This window comes from Lemur catta, chromosome 4 (assembly GCF_020740605.2).
Source record: "Lemur catta isolate mLemCat1 chromosome 4, mLemCat1.pri, whole genome shotgun sequence".
Taxonomy (NCBI): Eukaryota; Metazoa; Chordata; class Mammalia; order Primates; family Lemuridae; genus Lemur; species Lemur catta.
In genome coordinates this window covers 75,213,341-75,239,976 of record NC_059131.1, presented here as the reverse complement: position 1 = coordinate 75,239,976, position 26,636 = coordinate 75,213,341, and the positions used below count along the sequence as shown (strand labels likewise).

General features: G+C 38.0%; 1 protein-coding gene across 46 annotated transcripts in view; it reads right to left on the bottom strand.

The window, feature by feature from the left end:
- MAP4K4 (mitogen-activated protein kinase kinase kinase kinase 4) overlaps positions 1–26,636 on the bottom strand; it is a 176,490-nt gene that overhangs the window by 48,748 nt on the left and 101,106 nt on the right. For all 46 annotated transcript variants that reach the window (XM_045550258.1, XM_045550268.1, XM_045550259.1 and 43 more), the window contains exons 4-9: positions 14,597–14,722; positions 13,245–13,355; positions 8,843–8,933; positions 6,716–6,846; positions 4,442–4,496; positions 2,962–3,040 (exon numbers count right to left, since the gene is read on the bottom strand). In XM_045550258.1, coding sequence (XP_045406214.1) covers positions 2,962–3,040; positions 4,442–4,496; positions 6,716–6,846; positions 8,843–8,933; positions 13,245–13,355; positions 14,597–14,722 — 593 coding nt within the window. The remainder of the gene's footprint in view (positions 1–2,961; positions 3,041–4,441; positions 4,497–6,715; positions 6,847–8,842; positions 8,934–13,244; positions 13,356–14,596; positions 14,723–26,636) is intronic.

Genomic DNA, 26,636 nt, shown 5'->3' with positions numbered 1-26,636 from the left:
TTCTGTCTCCCCTGCAAGTCAAGAACTGGTACCTATTTTTCAATCTGTCAACAATGTTCAACACTAAGCATGCCATACCACAATAGGTACATAATAAATTTTTGTTGAATGAATGAGGTATTCAGTCTTTTAAAACGTGATTTAGAAAATAAGTTCTTTCCAATTACTTCACTGAGCTTTTAAGAATCACTTCATTATTTCGTATTTCCATTAAAACTTACTAGTTTTTTCAATTCAACAAATATTTATGTATCAACTATTTGCATTTGTTTATGTCAGGCTCTGTAAGAAATACACATAGGAAATAAAGTGGAAGAACTTTGGGTATACAATAGCAGAACTATAATCAAATTATAGGGGGAAAAAAACAACTATTACACTGAGTTGGACATCAAGAAAAAGTAGAATATTTGATATTTATTATAGGGTGAGAGAGAGAAGACAGCATCCCAAAGTGAAGGAATAACATGAACAAAGGTAGAAAAGTTTTAAGAGAATAATAAGTCATTTTCTGAGGCTAATATGAAAAGTGGGAAAGAAGGGAACAGTCATCATCAGCTCAGAGAAAAACCCTCAGAGTCATTCAAAGAAGCTATTACTTTGTGTTTAATGAGGAAACATGGAATAGTGAAATGCTCTCACACGGAGATTCCTAAACCCCAAAGCCCACAAAGATCATTTCAGGGAGTTTATTAAAAATACAAATACCTGAGTCACTCCTCAGATCAGAAACTTTGAGGCTGGAACTCTGAATTAAAATATTCCAAAGGGATTACCATGCACTGTGTCTACAGACTAACATCTGGGAATCAATGACCTACAATGTATTCTTTAAAATCAACGATCAAGTTCTGCTGGAAGAGAGGACATGGATCATCTTTTGAAAGCCACTTCTCCCAAAACAGTAGTAGAAATTTATATCTGATAATTGGAGGACAGCAATCACAAAGGAAGGACTCTATCTCCGTAATCATCTCTTCCTTTTAGAATATTTAGGTAACATGAGAACAACGATATAAATGAAGTGGCACCTAATCAAGTTTGAAGTCTGATACATGAAAAAAACACAGGAAGCATCTATTGCTATCTGTCACTGTCTCTCTAAATCACAAATATTGGATGTATAACAGTTCATTGAAGCTGCAAGTAATGGACAGAATAATCAAGAGTGTAAGGTACCCTGAAGACAGCATTAATTCAGCAATCTTTCTAGTACAGACCTCTGTCAACAAAATCAGAATAGAGAAAAAGAAAGGGAAAAAGGAATTATTACTTAGTTTAACGTGAGCTAGATAAAGAGTTACTCCAGCCCCACAGCCTACTTGGTGATGTCCACTATACCCATGTGGTTTCCCTGGGGGTAGCCACCCATGGATACCCAGAGCTATTGTGTCTTAACAAGGAGACCAACTGGGGCTAAAATCTTTGCAACTATGTGGCAATAAGAATCACTTTAAAAATGGGTAAATGGAATTAGACAACCTCAGTTATCTGGAATCAAATGTGGTTAAAGTTAGTATATAAAAAATAAGAAAAATCCTGCTAACAGAAGAAAGGTGAGGAGAGAAAGACAAAAGTTCTAGGGGCAAAGACAGCAAGGAACAGAGAGAAACGTGAAGGAAACTAGTGTGAAAATGCGTGTGTGTGTGCACATCTATAAAGGGGAAAAAGGAACACCAGAAAGTGAGCAACCAAAAAGAAAAAAAAAGACAGTAGTGGCTAAAAGGAAAGGAAAACTTAACATTGAGAACTTCTGCATATCTCAGAAAAGCTAAGAATCTAAATGTGGATGGCTGGGCGGGGTGGCTCACACCTATAATCCCAGTACTTTGGGAGGCCAAGGCAGGAGGATCACGTGAGGCCAGAGAGTTCAAGACCAGCCTGAACAACATAATGAGACCCTGTCTCTACAAAAAATTCAAAAATTATCCAGGTGTGGTGGTGCGTGCCTGCAGTTCCAGCTACCCTGGAGGCTGAGGGAGGAGGGTAACTTGAGCCCAGGAGTTTGAGGTTGCAGTGAGCTATGATGACCCCACTGCACTCTAGCCTGGGCAAGACAGCCAGATCCTGTCTTAAAAAAAAACAAACCCTAAGTAGAGACAGCATTTTTGAAAAACTACTAAGAATGGTTTTAAAAAGGAGGGAAAAAACCCATAGATGGACAACAGTAAGATAGGTAAGCCCAAGAAAACAGAAAGAGAAACAGAAAAACGAGGGGAGGCCCACATGGGTAAAGAGCTTGAGTGCAGATAAGAACTAATAGCAAAGGACCCAGAAAAAAGTTCAGGAGGGAATGAGTAGGCAAAATTCTCAGCAAAAACCAGAGCACGGATTTTTAAACCAACCCCAACAGCATATTCCCACAATGTTGAAATTCTGTAATAAAAGCTTTCCTCAGGGAAGGTGGCCATGTTCTCTCTCCATGGGTGTCAGTGGTTTGTTTGACAAATGCATGAAAGTTATAAGAAGATGGGAAGGTGGTAACTCAAGTAAAGAGGAACATTCTGCTAATGTGCTCTTCTGGAATCAAAAAGGGTATGTCTAACTTCAAATTTTTAAGAAAATAATTATAGCAAAAACCTCCATTGATTTTAAAATCCTATTTTATCTGAGAAACTACAAGTCAACCACAGCTTTGCTTTTTTAATGGAAAGATGTTTAGTAACATATTACAATTAAAAGAATGTTTAAATATTAAAATGCAACTTTTTTCTTTAAAACCATGTTATGGTGTTTCATATGGCTACTTGTCACCACTGTAATCCAAAGAGAATTTTTCAAAAGAAAAAATTCATTTAAAAAAAATCAATGCATTCCTTAATTGGTGTTTTGGGGTTCTGGTTCTTGTATTCTTCAGAATTAGAAGGGCCAGAATTGTGTCTTAGAGAAAAGTAAAACTAAAAAGAAACACTTTTTTTAAAAAAGGAAAGGAACAACAACAAAAAACCATACATAGCTTACCATTTTTTTGACTTCAGCCGGGGAGGAGGGTTTCTGGGAATGAGAAACAGTGCTCTCATTGGATGCATGTCACAGAGAGCTGGGGAGAGGAGATGGTCGTGTCAGTATGGCACTTATTTTACTCATTCTTGATTTCTAGGGCTCACTTACAAATAACACCAAATGATCTGGCCCATCATCAGACTGATATGCTTCATATCAAGCAGTCTAGACATCTAGGTAAAAACTGTAGGGCATATCTTGAACTTCCCATTTAAAAAGAGCAAAACATGAGAATAAGAGCAACAAGAAGAACAAACAACTTCAAATAGACCCTGGAAAGTTTTCATAAATCAAAGTCTTAAAGGAGTTAATGCTTAAGTTTTTAAACTATCTGTAAGATGGTAACGAAAATGATTGTATTTTCATAGGGTTGTTGCAGGGATTAAATAACACAACTTGTAAAGGCCTTTACATAATGCCTGGAACACGGTAAGCACAGTTTGGCCCTTCAGAAATGTTAACTGTTGTTACGTCTAGCATTACTATGAAAAGCAAAAATATGAGTGTAAAATGGAATTGCTTAATTCTGTGCAATTACTGTTTGTTCTCCTATCACTTGTCCCGATAAAGGTGTGTTAGGCACATATATATGCACTAATATGTGCATTTTCAGATGTTTCTTTACCTTCAAGAGAATCTTACAAGGCATCTGGGAAATGGGAGGTGGAGAAGCAGACAATACTATTCCCATTGTGAATAAAAGCTAAGATAGAAGATCAAGCAATACAACCCTGTCCCAATTCAGTACAGGGAAACATGAGGGAATGTACAGTATTCAAGGCAGACATCCATTCCTGTACTGCAAACTATTTTTTGGCTGTCAATTTTTTTTCATTCATTCAACAAATATTTATTTCAGCAGTAACTATGTACCAAGCAATTATACATTTTGTGTGTGTACCTTTTTTTAAGGGGACCAGCAGAAAATGCTATTTTTTTCTTTGTTCTCTGCAATTCTACTCTGTCTCTGATCAAAAATCAATTTTATGAAGTTTTCATCAATAGAATTCAAAGGAGAAGCAAACACTCTTACAAAATTTCACAAACATAAAAAAATTTTTCTATAGATAAAAAGTTATGCCTCCATTTGTACAGTCAAAAAACTTAATACTAAAATTTCATGTATTAAAACCAATTTCACTGAATAAGTTTAAAATGTAAAAAGAAAAATTACTATTATCTGATCTCAGCATAATTTTAGGACACACATATGAATACAACTTAAAAAGAAAATGTAGCCTACAGACCTCCTAGGGATCTCCAAAAGAAAGAGTGGTTGCCAAGAATTCCTTTTACATCTAAAACTTTTGTAATTTATATAAAATTACATAAATTTATAATTCCTTCATCTAAATGCCCCACCCGAAATGGCTTTATCCGTGAAGCTGTTCTTTTTGAAGCCTTAGGACTGGGCTAAAAAGCAAAGAAAATTACTTACGGGGAGCACCTTCTGCCATCTCAATGGCTGTAATGCCACAAGACCAAAGGTCACTCTGCAAAAATAAAACAGTATGTTACGGACATCACATTGACTATGAACCCATTAACTTACATTTCTGGTTATTCACACAAATAAAATAAAAACTGTCTTTGCTGTACAAACCAGAAGAAAGTTTGCTAGGAAATTAAAAGCACAAACATATTTGTAAAAACACCTTACAAATGAATGAATGAACAAAATAAAGATAACATTTATATGTTAATTAAACTACTCACATTTACAAACTAGAGAGGGTCCATTTAAAAGCCCACCTCTACCTGCTCAGTGAACAGTCTACTTACTGTTCAGTATGTTTCTTCATTGCTTTGCAAGTCAATAACTTAGAATCCTGACCCAGATTTATATTTATGTTTATTTTCCTGTTTTACATTAATATTAATACTTCAAACTTAATTTCAAGATTTTATAAGTTTAAAGGCTAAAAACCATTCCTTATAAAATGTCCATAACTGAAATCATAAAATCGAATTGAATTAGTTTACTAATTCAAATCATGCTGCTGAGTGTCATACTCCACCTTCAAAAAATAATTAAACTATCTTTCTGTGCATGGAATCTTTTCCTTCTGATTCCCCTGCAATGATAAATTTAAAATTTGATTTAAACTTTATTCCCTATTCAAATATAAGTTATATGAGGGCAGGTGTTTCTGTTTTATTTGGTTTTGTATCTGGTAGGTACTCTGTAATAAACATTGGCTGATATTGGAAAGTTTTATCAGTGACTGTATCTTAAAATCCATAAAAAGATTTTTATAAAGCAGATAAAGATGGTTATTGTCATTAGTATACTTTTGTTTATATGTTATCCTAACCAAGCAATTACCTAAAGTTGCTCAATTTAAGGGTTTTCTAAATAACCTATAAATATGTTACAACGTTCAGGCACATATGTTTGAATACAAGAATAAGGATAAGGCTGTGAATTCCTCCCTTATTTTTATGAAGTTTCTATACCATAGGGGTACAAAGGGTTTTACCCCTTAACCCAGTGACTGCTCCAGGCAGCAACAGTGGCAGGACACATGGTACTATAGGTCTCCTGGTGTGAGGCAGGCAAAGCACTCCCATCTCCTGTGAGGAGACCGTCTAAGAAGGTTTTCCTTGATAATAATTGAGCCTTTCAGTTTACAGGAAACAAACTCCATTACAAAGAAGTAATCAGACAAACACAGAGCATAGGACATTTTATAACAGGCCCAGCCTCTTCAGCACGTCAGTTTCATAAAAGAAAGGGGAAAATGGCAATATTCTAGATTAAAAGAAACTCAAGGGCCAAATAACCAAATAATATTTTGTCCTGTACTAGACATTAATTTGGGCAAACCAACTGGGTCTAATTATGAACTTGTATTAAGAAGCTAAAAATACCTTCTTTTACTTAGGTATGATGATATTTTGGCTATGTTGGAAACATTTTCAAATTTTTGAGATATTTAGTGACATATTAAAAGAGTGGAAAGTCACAGTCTGTATCTATTTTAAAATACTTTAGCATATTAGAAAATAAAATAAAAATTCCTCTGCATGGTAGGCTTGAATTAAGCCTAATTAGCTATTTATAATAAATACTAAAATACACTGGAGACTATTAAGACATGAACTCAATTTTGAATACCTTTAACAGGTACATTAACCATTTAATTAAGGTTTTTATTTTCAACAGTTTTTGTACACACAGTCAATCTGTGTCTAATTATCAAATATGGGTTTTACACCTGAATCAAAAAAGTACATTACTGATTCAAGTCCCTAGAGGTCACTCTAATAACTTCAATATATTTGCATCCCAAATCAAAACTATAAAGCTCTTTAACATCTCTAAAATTTTACACAGATGAAGCTATTGCTATATAATGACAATATTTTATGAAGAATAAATATTTTATTCTAATACATTCTTTAAGTTACAAAGGATGGCACATGGGGCAAAAACATTGAATTTACTCATGATGAAAAGTTCTAGGTACAAGAAAGTGCTCCAGACTTTCTTGAAACCAGTATATGCCTTAGTGAGAACAGAGGTGATACAATGGACAAAACAGACAGCATCTAAATGCTGTCCTGGAAAGTTTGCACACCCAGTGGTGTGCTCACGACTTCTTCATGGCAAGAGCAGGCAGGGATAAGGGGTGTGCAATTTGTAAGCAAAGCCTCCTTCCTTCAGGAACGCCAATGGCCCAGCAAAGGCCACAGAGCAGGTGCCTCTCACCCTGTAGTCATAGGTGGCATCAGGGTTCTCGTCACAGGCAATGACCTCAGGAGCCATCCAGTAGGGAGTGCCTATGAACGTATTTCTCCGGCCTACTGTCCTGTCTAGCTGAGCACTCACACCAAAATCAACTGCAGGAGGAAGAGAAAAGAAAGTAAAGTGTAAGCGCAATTAACAAATAAGATGTAATGGAGGTGGGGGGCAAGTGGCTTCACAGTAAATTGAAACAGCAGTGCTTCGTGAACATGCAATCCTCAAGGCAGACAGCATCAGAAAGAAGCACCCTTTCTGGAGCAAAGCCACCAAGACTGCAAAATATTCTAACACAATGGAAGCTCCCGGGAAGCCTGGACCCAGCGGCCTCCCTGCGCTTCCCAACAGTGACCAGCAGAGGGCCTTTGGCATACAGGACAATCTTAAGTGCTTTCAGAGAACATGCCTGCCACAGACAAAAGCCCTAAGTTCAGGTGACCTGACTGAGACCCACTGACTGAGCTTCTTAATCGCACTAATAACCATATAAAAATTAAGAAATCCACAAAGGCTTTCTTGAAAATATAACACAGAACTGCATTAAATAAAGAGAATCAAGCTAAATCGTAAATACACAAAGAACACACCCCACAGCACTTGGGGACTTCTGCTGATTTTTCAGGGATTTCTCAGTCCCACCCAATTTAATGATGATGGTGGTGTAGAGGGAAGTTCAAAGATGGGAGGTAGAGTTGGCAGAAAGGCCACAATCTAATGGAATGTTTGCCCTTCAGTACCTGCCAACATCACCACTACACACACTGCCACTACCTCAGCAGGAACGTGCAAAGGTGGAGACCTCATGCAAAAGGGCCTGCGAAGTGTTGAAATGATTTACATGGGTCATAGATTTAACTTCTGTGTACAGAACATGCTCAAGAAATGGCCTGGTGAGGGAGGAGACTCACTTGCTGAATCCTCCTCTTCAGAGAGACATACAGGCCATGAAGTCAGTTCAGAAAGCCTAAGCATGCTCCACAGCAATTTGGAATGCAGCAGCATCCTACCACTAAGTAATTCCTCGGGGACTCTCATGGGCCTAGTACCAGGGGTTAGAGATGAGAACAATTCCAATGCCTATCTTAGCTTTGAAGGGAGTTTCCAATTGGGCAGACTATTACTCCATAGAAGACCAGTAAGTGCAGGCACTATGCAAGGAAAGCAATGATAATGATTTTATCTTTAAAATACAACTACAGTGACCATAATTTTTTCAAGAAAGGTGGACCATATCCTTATTAACATTAAGAATTTTTTCTTATGATGCCTTAGTGTTAGAAAAATTAATGCTAACTCTCTTTAAAACTCTGATGGAATCATTATATGAAAGTAGAATGACAAGTTCAGATCTAGCTAAAAGAAACAGAAAATACACATTGTAAAATCATCTTCAGGAAGACACCATGAGCTGCAATTATCTATCCATGCAGAAATTTACCTACTACATTGAAGTCACTAACAGTAGGTGCTAAATAAGAATACACTGGTGAATAAAAAAATCCTAGTCACTGCATTCTCAGAACTTACATTCTAGTAAAGGAGATAGAAATACAAGTAAACAAATAATGATATAATTATAAATGTGACTAGGACTATGAAGGAAACAAAGCAGCAGGGCCCAAGACAGATCAGAGGGTCAGAGAAGACCCCTGAAGATGAAGGAAAAATTATGACTTCAAAACCGTGGTAAGTGTTCCCAATGGGGAAACATTATGTGCAAAAGGCCCTGAGGTGAGTTCCAAGAAGTTCAAAAAATGACAATTGAGGAAGAAAAAAGTGAAGTAGGTCACAAAATGAAGTGGGAAAAATAGCAGGGATCAGATCCTACACAGGCTTTTAATAGGCCAGGGTAAGGAATATGAATTTATCCAAAGTAAAATAGGAAGCCACTAAGGGACTTGAAACAGGAAAATGGTCTGATTTAAAGATCAGTCTGGCTGCTGTACAGAGAATAGAACAGAGGGGAGAAGCCTGAGAGAAGGGAGGCTGGAGCCAGGGTAGACTGAACTTTCAGCTACAAGTAACCAGGGCAGGGAGTGTTGCAGGTTTGCACCAGGGACAAGTATTAGATCACGCTGCACATGCATCACATACCAAGTTTCACCTCTGCATTCTCAGTCAGCAATACATTCTGGCCCTTGATATCCCGGTGGATCACATGATGAATGTGAAGATGTGCCAGTCCCTACACAGGAAAGACAGATCTGAATTTTAGTTCTTTGTTGCTGTAAATAAACAGCCAGGAACATACTTTTATTACAAAGTACACATGTGGGTCAAAAGTTTTTGTGCACTCATATTTAGAACATAAAATTCACTCAGCGCATTCCCAGGAAGATATCACCAATACTACCACACATAAAGAGTCCTCCCTACCCACCGTCCCAGTAGGTTAGGTTCCCCATGAGATTAACATTACCACTTTCTAGCTGTGCCTTTAAGATACACTTCAGATTACCATCTGCATTTTCTCTGCTATAATTTGTGCTATTTGTGTACAGGGTGGTTCCTTTCCCACGCTAAATGTCTATCTTTCAGAGGGTGACCCCATGGGCATATTTGAACTAAACACATCCCAGAGGAAAAGTGAAGGGCTAGAGAAGGGTTTTAAAATCTGGCTCTTCAACACTGTCTAGTCTTCCCACTGCACAGTGACAAACTGCTAAATGCCAATCAAACCCACCTCCACCCCAAGCTTAAAACAATTTCACCTTCAGGAGCCTTGTGTTCAAATAAGGCATTTTCTTTCCCAAGGAAACAAACCTTACTGGACATATAGTACATTTTGATGACCTTGTGCCTGGAATGAAGCCCAAAAGCATGTCTCTTATGAGAGGTGGTAGAAGAACACAAACATATGTTGCATCTAAATATGGTCCAAAAGACAGCAATCCATCATTCTCACAACTCATTTACTTGTTCTGTCCTTAGCTAGAGAAGCCAAATCTACAGCACACCTCCTTAAGACACAAGCAACTATTTTCTCTGAAATGTCTTGATCCAAAAAGGGTAGATTAGAGGTAAGGATGTATTCAACTTTCCTGTTTAGTTTTTTTGTGTGGGGTTTTAGTGTTATCATTACTTTATAAGATATGAATTAAACACAACAGCTGCTCTAGAATACTAATTTTTCTAATACAGGGAGTTTCTAAACATTCATTTACTAGTGTGCCTACGGAACAGAAGAGAACTTATTCAATGGCTTTGTTTATTTTTCACAACACAGGATGTGCAGTGTTATACCACAAAGCGCTGACTAGGGAAAAAAGCACTAAAAATATATGGTACCGTAGTGCTATAGTTAGGAAAAATGTCCCTCCTCTCAGCATGGTATAACTTCAAACAGCAAAAGGAGAGGGGAAAAAATTGTAGTTTCCCTAATTCCTTTGTAATTCCTACTTCTATTACTTCAGTTCATTTTTGTTCTCTAACTTGCACAAACCTCCTACTTACACTTTTATAGGATTTTAGCAACAAACATAAGCAGCCACATCTTCTCAAACGTGGCTTGCATACAATCTTGTTCATTACCAACAGTAAACGTATTAAACAATAGCCCTTTCCCTGTCCATACTGCTGGCCTGCTGCTTCTGCATGGCAAACTGCCTGAAGTATGTCTAATAGCTCTGTAACAGTGTTAACTTGAGTTATAATTATTCTAAACAATGAGTACATTTTTCCTGTATGAAGTACCTGGGAGTATGTGTGTTCAACTATTCCCATACCAGACGTTAGGCCACAATATTTCCTTTTACCAGAGATGCTAAGTCCAAATACCCAGTAAATACCTCATCCTAGAGCAAATGAATCAATGTTTCAAAGCTAGGAAACATTTTTCCTATAACTCTCTCATTTGTGGACACTCACCGGAGGCAGTGTCAAAGGCTGTCCCTCAGTATTGGTTATGAAAGCTGTTAAGTTCCCATACTCAATACAAAATATTGTTTTCTATCAAAATGTGAAAACTGTGTGGAGAATGTAAACACCGAAGTGGGCTGAAAGGAACATGCTGTTTTTGCTAGTAAACCTTTTGGTCCACAGGGTTTCAGTGGGCTGATCCAAGAGAGCATTTCTACTGATGTCTGAGTCTTACATGCTTATGACTCTCACACTCTTAAGAGGAACTTAACATAATGTCTAAATCTAACATCTACTAAGGAATGAGGAAAAGTTTTGTCACTATGAAAATTAGCTACCCCCAACTGTGTCTTTGAGAACCCAGGTTATCTGCCAGGGATGGCTGCCTTCCTGTCCTGTGAGATCTCACCTCCATCTTGCTTTCTCTTTACCAAAACCAACTGTTAGTAACTCCTACAAGAAACACATACCAGTGTAAGACACACTAACTCTCCCTGAGGAATTTTTTTTTTTAGTTAATTTAAACTTTTGTCCTAAGGAAAAATTCTCATTTTGGATGAAATATAGGTGAAGAAAGCTCTTGTTTCAGATGCCCATTGAGGTGGAAAAGACTTGCTACATCTCAATAAGATTTCCATTCATTTACCATACTCAAGTTGATTAGGGGCCTCCAACAACTTAGGCTTCTTTTAAACAATGCCTGAGATCAACGATGGTAAAATGATTAAATATACATATTACATATAACACATAAACAATGGTTGCCTGGGTATATAAAAACATGTAATGTCTTTTATGTCTGAAATATTTTTGATGCCTAAAACATTACATCAAAAGCTAGCTCTCTGCTTGAGAAATCCCATACTGGAATTATACACAAGAAAGGTATGTGTATATGTATGTGTTTATAACAGACAATAATGACAACTAATATTTACTGATAGGTAGTTATGTATCCACATGTTACATTAAATGATTAAGATACACTACCTCATTTAATTCTCCTAACAACAGTAATTTCATAGGGTTGGTACCTAAAATGTACAGATGAGGAAGATTAAGTCTTGAAAGTTGAATAACATAGAGCATGCAGCAGATACATAAGCAGTACTCAAACCCAAGCCTGATGAACTCTAGCACCCAACTTCCTAACGACCATTCTATCCTGCCTACCATCCTAAGAGTTTTAGTGATTAATAAACACATCTGCCCTGTTACTGAATTCCTTTACAGTAGTACCTCTGCTGTCTGTAACAGCCATAAAAGATAAGACCCTGGTTTTTTTTTGGGTTTTTTTTTTTTTTTTTTTGAGACAGAATCTTGCTCTGTCACCCTGGCTAGAGTACAGTGGCATTATCGTAGCTCACTGCAATCTCAAACTTCTGGGCACAAGGGATCCTCCTGCCTCAGCCTCCCACGTAGCTAGAATACAGGTACACACCACTGCACCTGGCTAACTTTTCTATTTTTGTAGAGATGGGGGTCTCACTCTTGCTCAGGCTCGTCTCGAACTCTTGAGCTCAAGCAGTCCTCCCACCTCGGCCTCCCAGAGTGCTAGGATTACAGGCATGAGCCAATCTGTCTGGCCTGGTATTTGCATGTGATAATGAAAAGACAGTCCTCCCACCAGCCTACTCTCCACCTCACAACTAGTCTTCTTATGGGAATTGCCTGTTTTCAAGGGCTCCATAAATAAATAAATAAAAAGAAATTAAATGTTTCTCTAGGAAATCTAGATGACACAGTCTTTAAACCTGAAGTCTTCTATGAACCTTAAATATAAAAAGTGGAATATCTTTACCTATAAATAAAAAATAAAATAACTACCTACTTACAAGATTTTTTTTTATCTTAGTGGGAGAAGTAGAAGAATTGGATTTCAGTTTAACTACATACTCTTTATTTTAAAAATGTGGTGGGTAAATGAAATACAACCAAGTAATTTAATTGTGTAATTCAGGGGTGAAGTAGAGAGATAAACTGTGATAGCTGAATGGAGGACAAAGACCCAATGGTAACACACATGCACCTTGCAAATACGAAATCCTAAAAACCCTCTGCCTACGCTGTCAGGATGACTGTATTACTGAATGGAACCATTTAAAAGCTGCTATAACAGCAGTTCAGAAACTTACTGTACGATCATTAGCCAGCTTTTCAAATGGCTGTAAATAACATTAAACATTAGAACTTTTCTTCATAAATACTGCAACAGATACTAACAGCTAATGCCAAAGTCCACAAGATGATACAACACCATTAGTATTGATTTATAAGCTTATATGCAGGATTTCTATAAAAACAATAGTTAGAGATTATTTCTCTGCCCCTCCACTCTGATTTCCCTTTTAACTGCAATGGAAAACTGCCATTAGGTGAGTTGTGATGGCCTGGAAGATAAATTCAGGGAAATACAGAAAATCTATTTTTAAGTCTACGTTCTTTAGGTACCTGCCAGAGTAAAATCATGATGTAGTTTATATTACCAAAGCTAACTTCCTATATAGCACCCTTGGTTGTCAAATGGAAAATAATCTGTATAAGGACAACTTATGCTAAGAAATACTTGGGGCTAGGAAATTGAAAATGGAAGCACAAAACCGTGAGCAGGGGCACTGCAGCTGTATGCTTTCCTTACCCTCAGGATTTCCCTGGAGATGTAAGCAATCCAGTCTTCTTTGAGTGTGTTCCCTTTGGTGTTCTTCACAAGGTCTGTAATGGATCCAGCCCCACAGAACTCCATAACAAGCTACAAGGCAGACAAGACACAGGGTGATTAACATACCCTGGAGAAGTTAGGAAAATGCAGTCTAACTGCTATACCTCCTCTTTCCTAAAGACCTGGACATGTGATCATTTTGGAGGTATCCAAATTATTGAGAGTTCATTTCATGGTCCAATGTATTCACTATGCATATTTGGTTCAGCAGATTGAGAATGCCTAACATTCAGCACACCTCCAGTGCAGTGGTTCTGGAAGTGCTCATTCTCTCTCATAAGCACATGGGCAACAGCACAGGAGGACCATTTTGTTCTTCATCACTACCCAATTATCAAAAATCTGATTCAAATACTCCCTACCATTCTTTCTCATTTTGCCTCAAAGATGTTCTATTTTTCACATATTATGATCCTCAAACTATTTTACATTAAATGGGCTTAATACAAAAGAGAAATGCTATTTTTAAGCAGTTATATAATTTTAGAAAATGCAATATTTAAAATGTCTAAATTTTGAACAATATGATCACTATGCTATGTTTAAAGTACCTAGAAAATGAACTAAATTGAGCTAATCTAAAATTTTAACTATGATTGGATTTGGGCAATGGTAATAACGGTAATTTTTTTTTCCTTTTACTTAATTTTGCAAATGTTTTCTATAATGGCCTTTTAAAAAAAATTAATCTATCTTACTGCTTTACAAGTTCAATACCTTGAGCATAACTAATGTGATAGCCATGTATCTGACAGTAGTATTTCAAGGTCATCATCTTGAATATAAATGTTTTCAAAAAGAGATAAGGTTGAATATGTCAATTCCAGAAATTTCCCTGGGATTTACTGTTTATAACTAATATGATTAATATTATTGATAAGTTACTGACAGAGGTTTGTTTCTTGAGATCTGTCTCTTATTTCTAGGTGGTAAGGCAAGATGCAATTTACTGAGGTTTCATATTAATTGGTTCCCAAAAATAAAGTTTTTTATCGTACTGCTTTCAAGCTGCTAATTTCCTTGCTATTGGTCACATTCCTTCCAGAAAGAATCTTTTTATTTCAGAAACAAGAAAGTTAACTTTTCCACATGCAATGTGAAATCAACATCAAAGTAAACATTCTGTATATCAAGAAATACAGGCCAAGGAAGCCTTTAGAAGCTACCAGCTACTGCACCCTGTTGCTTCCCCCTCTCCCCAGCCCTCTTCCTTCACAGCCTTATAATATAACCAAAGAGGAAGCCCAAGCACTCAGGAAACATCCACCTACCCAGAGTTGGTCGTCATGTCCTGGAGGGCTCTTTTTAATGAAAGCACCATAATATGTTGCAATATTTCTATGATGAGAATATTTCTTAAGCATATTTATCTCCAGTTTGATTTCTTCCTCTTCATCCTTAAGAAAAAATAAAAATAAAATGTATGGCTACTGAATGATATACATGACTTTACTTTCCCTACACACATAAAATAATGAAAGGAATACAAGCTCCCAGTCCTCCAGCAGCAGGAGGACACACACATTCTTTATCTTCATGCCAAGAACTAGGGGCCTCTGGGGACGCATCCCTTCAAGTGTGATTACAGACTACACAGGAATGTCATGAAGTATAAGAGGTGACAAGGAACACAGGGAGCAGGAGGGGAAGCAGCAGGGACAGTGTGGTGGGGAGAGGCCGGCTCTCCCACTAACTGTGACCTCAGGCAACTCACTCCACTTCTCTGAGCCTCAATTTGCTCATCTGTAAAAGTGGGACCAAAAAAAGAGAAATGACTGATATGGTTTCAACCAATAACTAGGAAAGGCTGTTTTCATTCTAGAAAACATTTTTGATAACAAATCATCTAGTCCACTTAAAGCCAGAAAGGCTTACCTCTAACAGCCCCGCATAACGGCACCCTCTAGAGAGGCCATGGGCACATTACTGAACACACAGATGCCAGCCAGCAGTGCAGTCCCTCCCGAGGTTCTCTAAGCACGCCAAACAGAGGTTCAGGTGAGCCCAGCAGGCCCCAGTAACAAAACGTCACTCAACAGGTTGTCTCTCTCCTAGCCTGTCAGTTTATAAAAATAAGATGAGCAGAGGAAGAAACCCAGACATTGTGTGAGAAGGTGGGGGTGTGGATGAAGGAAATAGTTGCCCTTGTGAATAATGAGGGCTGAGAAGTCTGTGGTCTCCACCTCCCTCACATACAGCCGGGGAAGAAACTGCACCAGCCAGTGTGGGCATTCTGCTCCTTGTTTGTACACATGACACACTACCTGCAGTCATGATAAGGAAGATCTGTAGTTAGTATGAAATGAGGGGAAAGCAGAATTAAAGTAAGAAAGAAGAGAGAATAAGCAGGAAAAGAGAAAAGCAGCCTTCGTTAAAAAACCACAATGTGAGATTTGAGAAAAATCTGATGACCAGATCTCTAGAATTCCCTCTACTGCATCTATTTTCAAAAGGAAAAGATGACTGGCCCCCTAAAATTCTACTTAGTTTTCTGTACTAACATACAAATTCCACTTATAACTGACATTCTTTCTTCTCCAAGGAAGACTCGTGGTTTCCGAGTAGTCTAGATGTGTGAGTGCGCACATGCAATCAAGAGAGCATACACGCACACGCACACACACAACTGTGAACAAGCCTATTGCTTTAGCCCAGACCTTTAGGGCTATAAGGCCTTAAGAGTGGTTCTGGAACCAATCTGGAAAGTCACCATCTTGAGAATCACTGTTCTAGAGTGATTATGTGTCCTTGTTATGAATTTGGTTTCTAAAGCACTAATGTACAACTGAAGTTTGTATTTAAAAAGACATTTTCTCTTCCCATGTAGTCTCACCGCTAATTCTAATTAATGATGTTGCAGCTTCTCTCTTAGTCCCAAGGCATAAATATAATATTATTGTATAGTCATGTACCATCTAACAACATTTCAGTCAACAACACACTAAATATACAACAGTGATCCCATAAGATTATAAATGGAGCTAAAAAAACTCCTATCGCCTATCAATGTCATAGCTATCATAATGTTGCAGCACAATGCATTACTCATGTGTTTGCGGTGGTACTGGTGTAAACAAACCTACTGTGCTGCCAGTCGTATAAAAGTATAGCAACATACAATCATATACAGAACATTAACACTTGATAATGAGTGACTGTGTTACTGGTTTATGTACTCACTATACTACACTTTTTATCATTATTTTAGAGTTCACTCCTTCTACTTATTAAAAAAAAAAAAAAAAAGCTAACTGCAAAAAAGCCTCAGGTAGCTCCTTCAGGAGGAATTCCAGAAGAAGGCACTGTCATCATAGGAGATAACAGCTCCATACCTGTTATTGCCCCTGAAGATATTCCAGTGGGACCAGATGTGGAGGCAGAAGGCAATGATTTTGATGAGCCCAACTCTGTGTAGGCCCAGGCTAATGTGTGTGTTTGTGTCTTAGTTTTTAACAAAAAAGTTTAAAAAGTTAAAAAAACACACACACACATAAATTTTAATAGGAAAAAGCTTATAGGGTAAGGATATAAAGAAAATACTTTTGTACAGCTGTACAATGTGTTTGTTTTAAGCTAAGCATTAGTACAAAAGAATCAAAAAGTTTCAAAAAAATCAAGAAGCTTATAAAGAAAAAAAGTTACAGTTTAGCTAAGGTTAATTTATTATTGAAGAAAGAAAATTTTTTAATAAGTTTACTGTAGCCTAAGTACACAGTGTGTATAAAGTCTACAGTAGTATACAGTAATGTCCTAGGCCTTCACATTTACTCACGGACTCACCCAGAGCAACTTCCAATCCTGCAAACTCCATTCATGGTAAGTGCCCTATATAAGTGTACTATTTTTTATCTGTTTATACTGTATTTTTATTCTATCTTTAGATATTTTTAGACATACAACTCCTTACCATTGTGCTACAATTGCCTACAGTATTCAGTACAGTAAAATGCTGTACAGATTTGTAGCCTAGGAGCAAACAGACCGTACAGTGTAGCCTAGGTTTGCAGCAGGCTACACAACCACACTGTATGATGACTACACAAGGATGAAATCCCCTAATGACACATTTCTCAAGAAAATATCCTTGTTGTTAAGCAATGCATCACTGTATATTCTATAGGCACAGTTGTCATGTGACTTTGATAGATGGTGACTGAAAATACGGCAGCAGTCACATGGCCAAGTACATGTGTATATAATAATTCTCATTCAAACACTGTGCATAGGAAAATCACACCAAATGCATACCATTTCAATCTGTGATTTCAACATGGTTACGCTGAAAGCAGCAATAAAAAGTGAGATACTCAATAACTAAGATTAACTAAGATAACTTTCAATTCTAAGCAAAACCGGTGTTTAGCCCATCTAGCATTACAGAGAAACACACTTTTGAGACCTCTCTTCAAAGGAACTTTATACTAAAACAGAAAAGGGTTACAATTTTTATTAAGAAAGCATGAAGAAGCATGTCCTGAACAAAACTAGAAATCCCAATTCATCAAAAGTTTTCTATTGCGCTCTTTGCACACACTCACATTTATACACATAGTATGATGGACAGTAGTGACCATAGCTTGCTGGCTCTCTCCTGACTGACCGCAACTCACTCCCAACATAATCTCTGGGTTCCTGCGAGTCCTCTCAGCCAAACAGTGAGCAGGCCAGGACAACTCTAGTGAGTGAGGCTTGTCAAGACAGATAGGTTCCTAACAGAAGTCAGCACATGGCAATGACCTTAAACCTGCTCCTGTTGAAAGGCCTGTGGCATTACTCCTGGGACAAGGCCCAAAATTAAACATGTTGTGTTCTGAGAAGACAAACATCCCACTTTCTTTACAGTGAACTGCAGCTAAGTGATCAGAAAGTGAACTAAACGTTTGATTTTCTTTTTATCTAAAACCAGTAAACCCATAAAGATTTGGGATATAAAGATTACACAAAAACAAAAAGAACAACGTTGAACTAGAATCGTGAAAAATCAAAATATTGATTTTAATTTTGTTATTGTAGTAATAGCAGCCAATCACTTCATGTAGCATGTGAATTTTATTGCATTATCCAGACTTGTTTCACTGATCCATCTCTGCCTTCTTCCCTCCACTCCTCAAAGTGGTTAAATTATCCCCATGGTTACTGTTCCCATCACCCTCTGCCAACAGGTTTCACTTCCTGACAGAAAGCAAATGTTACCTATGATTCTCCCATGAGAAGCTTCCTGAGAAATAATTAAGGATTATGACATACTTTGACTAGTTTCCATTTATTTTTTTCTTTTAGTGACACAAGCCAATTTATTCTAGGCTCTAACTTATTCCCCACTCTGTAAGAAGAGTCCACAGCTTCCATAGGCAGTTGATGTTTTCGAAGCCCACGGACTTAAAAATCAAGCACGTATTTTAAAGTTCTTAGAGGATTAAATGCAGTAGTGTCCACTGGTTTGAAAAAACACTGAATATGCATACTGGTAAATACTGTTGGCAGACTATCATGGCACAGTGTATTTCACTGAATCTAAAATGTCCCTGAATGGAGACACACCATTATTTTAGGTAATAAACTGTGATGCACCATCAACCATAATACACATATTATAACATCTTTGAAACTGGGCTGCATCTTAGAATCAACGAAATACAAGAACTGAAATACAATCAAGTCTGGCAGTAGCTTTTCTAGCATGACTTAAACATCTAAATATCATCCAGAAATATAGTGACCTGATGTCACTTGCCAGAATATTTCCCAGGTCTTAAACAGCCAAATCCTAGAAGCATATGACTGAACTACCAAAAAAAAAAAAAAAAATTCAGGGGAACTCGTATTCTCCTCTCCAATCACTGTTTTAGAATGGAGTTTAAGTACACTTTGAACATTTCTTCTCTTGACTTTATGATTTTAAAACAGATGACTATTACACATCTTATAAAATAAAAAGGCAGTTAGCACGACCACTAATTGTCATTTACTGTCTAATTAAGAGTGCCCACCTTGAGAGAAAAAGCATCAGAAATACAGAATCTGCCAATGGCTTTAAGCCAGCTACAAATGGAATCCTAATTATGACTAATGCTTATTATATAGTATTTTATGTTTTCTTTAGAGTAAGGTAACAATGAACCAACTCCTGAGTTCCAACCTCCCTTTGGTTATTACGTAAGAACAAGTTTGGTGGTCTCATTCCAACACTTACATACATACATACATACTACCACCATCAAAGAACACCTCATTTAGCCTGAGAAGACACAGCAGAAAATGGACTTGCAGTCACCTGGAACTGAAATTTAAAAGCAACAACAAATCCCACATATGAAAAGAAAGTTGAATTGGCAAAACTATATAGGGGAAGTTTATGTATCCTATGTGTCTAGGCCAAGTCCAAGCTACTATGTCCTTCATAATCTTCATTAGAAAGTAACAAGCATAAACAAATGAAAAAAAAAAAATTAAGAGTAACTTGAGGGGAGAGAGGCCTTTTTGGTAAGAAAGGGAAGGCTCCCTTGGTTTTCTCCAATGACCAGGCAGCTGCTAGCCCCCACTTAGTGATTTAATGCAGCTGATGCCAATTAGCATTTTGGCTCTAACCAGTGGGAGCAAACTCTCATAGAAAAGGCCTTTGTCTCAGGCTGCGATCTGACTGGGCGCTGAGTTTTCAATTGCCTCCCCTGGCAGTCAGAGGATGGAGTGGGGGAGGGGAGAACATCTGCATAGTGGTAATTTTCACAAGCAGCAATGGGTTTGTAAATGAGTCATATGACAAGCCCTGCCCACTATGCCATCCAGGCACACAGGAATGCTTATTATTAGTGTTTTGCTGTTTGTTTTTTAATGACACCTTAAAATGCCATTCAAACTGTTTTTACCTACATCCCCCCCCCCATTCCACCAATAGTAGTAACCATGTGAGGAGACAGGCAGACTTAAGATAAGCTAACTGGAATCTTTCACCTGGCATACCCTCTTTACCAAATTAAATATCTATGCAGTGACAGCTGAACAAAAACAGAAGGACAAGTGATTGTTCACTCTGTGTTAGCTGGAGAAAGGACTGATAAAAGGAGATGTACAAATATCTCTGGCAGACTTCAGCACCAAAATGTACAAATGAGCATACATTTAGAATGAAAATATTCATTCTTTAAAACCAGTTTATAAGTTTGTTTTAGTTAACTAATACTGAATCTTTCTTTACATGACTGTGAACTGGTAGAAAAATGAGAACAGCTCACCTTTTACCTAGTGAATCCCACTATATCTGAGAGTATTATTCAGTACCATACCAAGTTAAAACCAGCACAGAATTAATCAAATTTAAATTTTTTGGACTCAAATAGACATATGCAAGAGTCATACAACAAATTCACTAACTATTCAACTAAACATAGATGGAACAGAACTATGCATGGAAGATTCTAGAACAAAATTAAGGTTATAGGGTCTGGTCAAAAAGAAGGAATGATATGTTCTTTAAAATTAATCAGCCCCTCAAGATCAATCAAAAACCAATGGAAAGATTACAAGATTAACAAAACTAAAATGGAAATCAGACACTCCTGATAGCTTGCTCAAGAAAAAATGCCATTTTGAACACATTTCAGACAAAAATAAGACATGTTCCCTCCAGTTCTGCTACTGAGTCAATGAATTTCCGGCATTCCAAAGTCAAAGGATAATGGCCCCGAAGCCATTAACCTGCTGTCTCTTCTGTCTAACGCACAATACAGAACTTACAGTAGACACGACAAAGTCCTCAAGATCTCCTCTATCTTCCACAAAGTTTGCCACCTGCTGAATATTTCAATGAGATACCAAGTTGGTATCTAAAAATAATGTGAAAAGAAGAGAATTACACAACACCACCATTCACCTGGATGGATAGAGGTGGGGAGGACTTTAGACTGTGACTAAATGACGCAGGAGAGTGAATACAATTCATTCCATTTTCCTCAGCATCACTCATTCATGGACAATTTTGGAAGACTGGAGCTTCCATTAACAATGCCAAGACCCAAGGAAGACAAAACACATCTCTGTGATAACTCCCCACCAAAAAACACAACATGGCACATAAAGGTCGTGCTGATCTTACTCAAACAATAAAGGCAAATAAGCCAGATCACTATTTTCTCTAGGATCTAAAAGACACCATTAGATCTTTCCAAAGATTCAAGCCATCAACACCCAGAAATCCTAATAGTTCCTTTGTCAAGTCCCAATCTATAGGACAAAAAACCATGAGTACAAGTGACTTCAATAAAATAACTTGAAATAGTTCATATTAGCATTGATTTTAGAATCCATCTAGTTTCCTCCTCTATTAGATAATTAGTTACTTTTACACATACACATACACACACACACACACACACACACACACACACACAGTGCTATTAGGGTCTCTAAAAGACCTAAGGCAGGACCTGAAACTTAGATCTGATCAAGATGGGACATAGATCTACCAGGCAAGCTCCAATGTAAACAAAATCAAATCCTCTACCAAAAAACTTGATTGTACTCAAACTTCTGAGTCTAAAACTTTTTATTATGAGACCAAAAAGGGATCAGTAATCCAAAATGCTCAGAAAGTTAACAAAACAGTATATTTTTAATATCAACATTTTGCCATCCACAAGTATGCATGTATGCTTTAGATAATAACTACATATGTTTTAATAAATGCATGGGGAACAAAAGGAGAAATGTTAACAAAGATTACTTCTGGATTACAGATATTTTCTTCTTTAACTTTCCTAATTTTCTACAATTGGCACATACTATTTTCCTAACTTGGAAAAAAAAATTAAGAGTTTAGGATAGAGGAGTTGGTCCCATAAGAATTCAAAATAAGGTTCTTTCTGACAACTCCCACGGCCTCCCTCTGTCCCTAAACTGAAGGTCCTCTGCCCTCCTTGCTGCTCTAGGGTCACTGCCAATCTCCCTGTTGGGCTGCTTCCAGCAATGATCAGTTGCACAGGGAGGCCCATGGGAGCCTGAAGAACTACAGCCTTGCTGGTTAAACTGCCTATGACTGGGGTCAGCGGCACCACAAGGATTTGACCTTGGCCTCATGGTCATTTTTTCCTTTTGCTACAATGTACAAATCCAGACCCACAACTTCTTAAGATTGGTTCTTTCCAGACTTAAGTCATCCGAGAACAAAAGGAGAAGGTAAATGGAGCACTCTATCCTATGCTTTCACTTTCCTGCCCTGCCAGAAGGTCTCTTAAGGAGAAATCTTAGCTCAGTCCATTCATACTTTTCCCTAAGCCAGTGGTAAATTCCATGAAGCTTCCCATAATGCAAGGAGGAAAAGAATATGATGGACACTGAATAGAGTGTTGTTTAAAACCCTAAAAATAGGTCCAAGTAAAGAATGGCAACAAGGAGCACAGCTCTAAAGGAGGGTGTGATAAGCAATGCATGTTTCTGCATTTTGTACTGGATCCATCTGTGCACTCACATGCACCAGAACTCCTGCTTACATATTTGACACGGCAAGTCAGATAAAGGCTAGGCTCTGAAAGAAAGAGTCTTCAATAAAAAAGAATAAAGGCAACTTCTGCTTCTGGCCAAAATAAAGTTATCAAGGGCCAGATGATTTACTCTTCCACCTGAACAACTAAAATTAGACAATCAACATATGAAACAGTTTAAAAGGCATCAGGCAATGAAGGACAGTGATCCCTGAGAGATGGGAAACACATGTGGAAGCTCTGTAAATGTTCCAGCTTACTGCCTTCAGAGAGATCGCAGGGCTGCCGCAAAGGGAGAGGAAACCCAAGGCGCCCAGAGTTGTCTCTGAGTTGAGGAGAAGGAGCTGAGAGTCTGGAGAGACTACAGAGACTACTACAGGACAGAATACCACAAGAGAGAGTCACACAGAGGGCAAGCAAGCCACAGAGATCTGAAATTCCCCCCTGAGGACTCAGTAGAGCAGCAGTCCCCAACCTTTCTGGCACCAGGAACCCGTTTCATGGAAGACAATTTTTCCACGGACCAGGGGGTGGGGTGGGGTGGGGTGGGGGGATGGTTTCAGGATGATTCAAGTTCATTACATTTATTGTGCAAACCTCTCTGCTAATGATAATCTGTATTTGCTGCCACTCCCCAGTGCTAACATCACCGCCTCACCATCACCTAAGATCATCAGGCGTTAGATTCTCATAAGGAGCATGCAACCTAGATCCCTTGCATGAGCAATTTACAGTAGGGTTCACTCTCCTATGAGAATCTAATGCCGCAGCTTATCTAACAGGAGGTGGAACTTATGAGGTGATGAGAGAGATAGGAAGCTTCACTTGCTCACCTGCCACTCACCTCCTGCTGTTCTGCCTGGTCTATAGCCCAGGGTCTGCAGCAGCAGAGCACCACCAAAACATCCTTATGAGGAAACCACTTGAGGTCAGGGAAAGAACCTAATCTCAAAGAATTCCACGGAACAGTACCCAGTACTCACAGGGATGTGAAGCAGTGCCTTTTGCCATCAACTAAGCTGGAAAAAACTCATTACAGGACTCAGGAGACTCTGGACTCAATAGTGGGGCAAAATTAGCCCTAGACTAAATGCTGATCTGGTCTGAAAAGGATCAAATTATTCCCAAATAAGTAGCTGCATCCCAGAACAAAGATCAACAATATTATAAAAACATAAAATATCCAGTACCAAATAAAGTAAAATTCACAATGTCAGGCATCTAATTAAAACTTACCAGGCATGCAAAAAAGCCAGAACATGCCCATGGGGCAGGGGATCAAGGATCAACCAAAACTCATCCAGAACTGACACAGATTACAGAACTAGCAGACAAAACCATTTAGCAAGCTACAACATACACCTCTGCTGGTCATAACTATTATGTCTTTTGGGCATCTGCCCATGAAGGAACTTGAGACCCAAGTTGTTTTATATGGTCCATTAAAGTAGACCCCAGTGCATTTAGAAAGAAACAATGTAGATTAATAGGTGCTTCAATTCCTCAGCCAGGGTGGCAGAGAAAAATCTCCACATATCACATAGGTCTTCTGTTCCCACTTTCCTACCACAAAATGAATATAATCATAATTTTTTTTAAATTTCAATCAAACATAGGAAAAACCACCACAATTGATGTTCAAAATCACCTTGCTTTCAATCAGATTAAAATAATTTTTATTTGATCTCAATTGCTATAAACAAGTTATTAGTTTATGCATGAATCAAAAGTATGGACAGTGCCAAAATGAAGCAAGTAACTATTCTATAGACCATACTTGGAGAGGCACTGATTTTGGAGGGTGGGGGACCAATGGCCAGTATTACATAGCTCAGTGGTTTTCTAATTCTGACCTTGAGAATATTAGTGGCCAAGCACTAATATCCTCACTTTTCCCATTTCCTCCATTCTCACCTTCTTAAGCTACCCCAACTCCTGCTTACCTATTACTCTGATAGGTTTCCTGATACACCACAGCAGGTGAGTGAAAAAAAAAAAAAAGAAATAAAATGATCACCTAGACGAAAGTAATAAAATCTTTCCTTGGAAAACTATCTTTCAAACGTCATGGTGTTAAACCAAAATCAGTAGTACCTCCACCCTGGCTCTTGGTGCTCCCTGGATAATAGAAATTTGCTATAGTGAGCCAATTATGGTGACAAGGAAATAAGCCTTAGTTTTTCTGTACAATAACTTTACTTTCAAATAATTCTCTTCATTTGGATAATCTGCATATCTGAAAAAGGATCCCCTCTTTCTTCTGAAATGGCAGTTTCCATTCAAATATAATTGAGCAACCTCTACCTCACAGTTCCCAGGCTTGGAGAAGTTTCTAAAAGATTCTCATTGGACCCCATATATGTATGAAGAATCATTCTTTAGCTCTAAGGACTCAAAGATGCTTTCTGTAAAAGTTACTCAAGACAAAAAGGAAAAAGTTCCACAGACTTTGGTAAAATGGAAAACAGAATCAAGATATTCCAATTCCTAATAGACATTCTTCATTTAAATGATTTTAGGTGACAAAAGTCAAGGAGGAGCATACATTTGGCAATATCATAAGGCATCCACTCAAATTCCCGGCAGAAGGTGTGACTTGGCATGTGTGCGGCATTCACTCCAACACTTCTCACAGCTTCTTAAATCTGTGTGAATCATTTCTTAACACTGTAGTGTGGAAGAAAACTATAAGATGGCTCCAGTAATAATGCCTTCAATAATTAAAATTCACCTCTCTATTTTTCAATCCCAACTGGGAAAATAATTTAAAATGTCCCTCCCTCCCAATTTGCTCTACTTTTTAGAAACATATCATCTGAAAGGAGACAATGAGAGGAATACAGAATCAGAAGCTTCAAAGTCCCAATAGAAAAACTACTACACTTGACCAGCCCATAAGGGATCTGATAGTATAGGGCCACCATCTGCACTACACTAGTTTGCAGACTGATCTTAACAAAATCCAAGGGGAAGTTTTGCTCTGAACCAAATCAGTATATTTAATTCTAGCCCACTGTGTAATCAGTCCTTCTGGGGAAAGTCTTCTTGGATGCTTTATACTTTGCCACAGAAATTCATAAAAATGTGTCCCATAATCTTCCTACTGGAAAAACCCCTTCCCCTCCAAAAGCCTCACCCCAGCTCTACACCACAGCCACACCAGCTACAAGCCTCAAGCTCCAGAAGAACCTAGAGAGGCAATGACAAAATGCAGTGGCATGTAAGTCATGTGTTCTGGGAGTTCAGACAGATAATTGTCTTTCGTAGCACTTACCATCCTACAATTTTTAGTTTAAAAAATTCACCCTCTCTATGAGAACATAAGCTCCAGGAAGGTAGGGAGGGATGGTCTTGTTCATCTCAGTACCCCTGATAGTGCCTGACACACTAAATGTTTTCAACTGCATACACCTGTATGCCAACAAGATGGGCGCTTTAAAAAAAAAAAAAAAAAAAAGCCATCCCTGAGCCTCAGTTCCTTTACTTGGAAGATGAGGATAATAATACCTCATAGAAACCTAACCCATTCTTAGCAGGCAAGGCACAACCCAGAGTGGGTGAATGATAAAATTAAGTAACATGCAAAGACCTTCATACAGCATCTAACACATAGTAAGTACTCATTACAATTTTTCAGAAATGAACTATAATTATCTTTTGCTTTACAAGGTGAGCAGTAAATACAATCCTGTACACAAAGCGTTCCTGAAGCAGCCTGTTAAAGAGCTAGCCCTGGTGAACTCAGGCCACATGAATTCCTGCCATCACCTTTCTGCTGGCAGCAGAGGGCAGACAGGCAATCAATACAATCGCAAGCAGGTGGCCAGGCTTTATC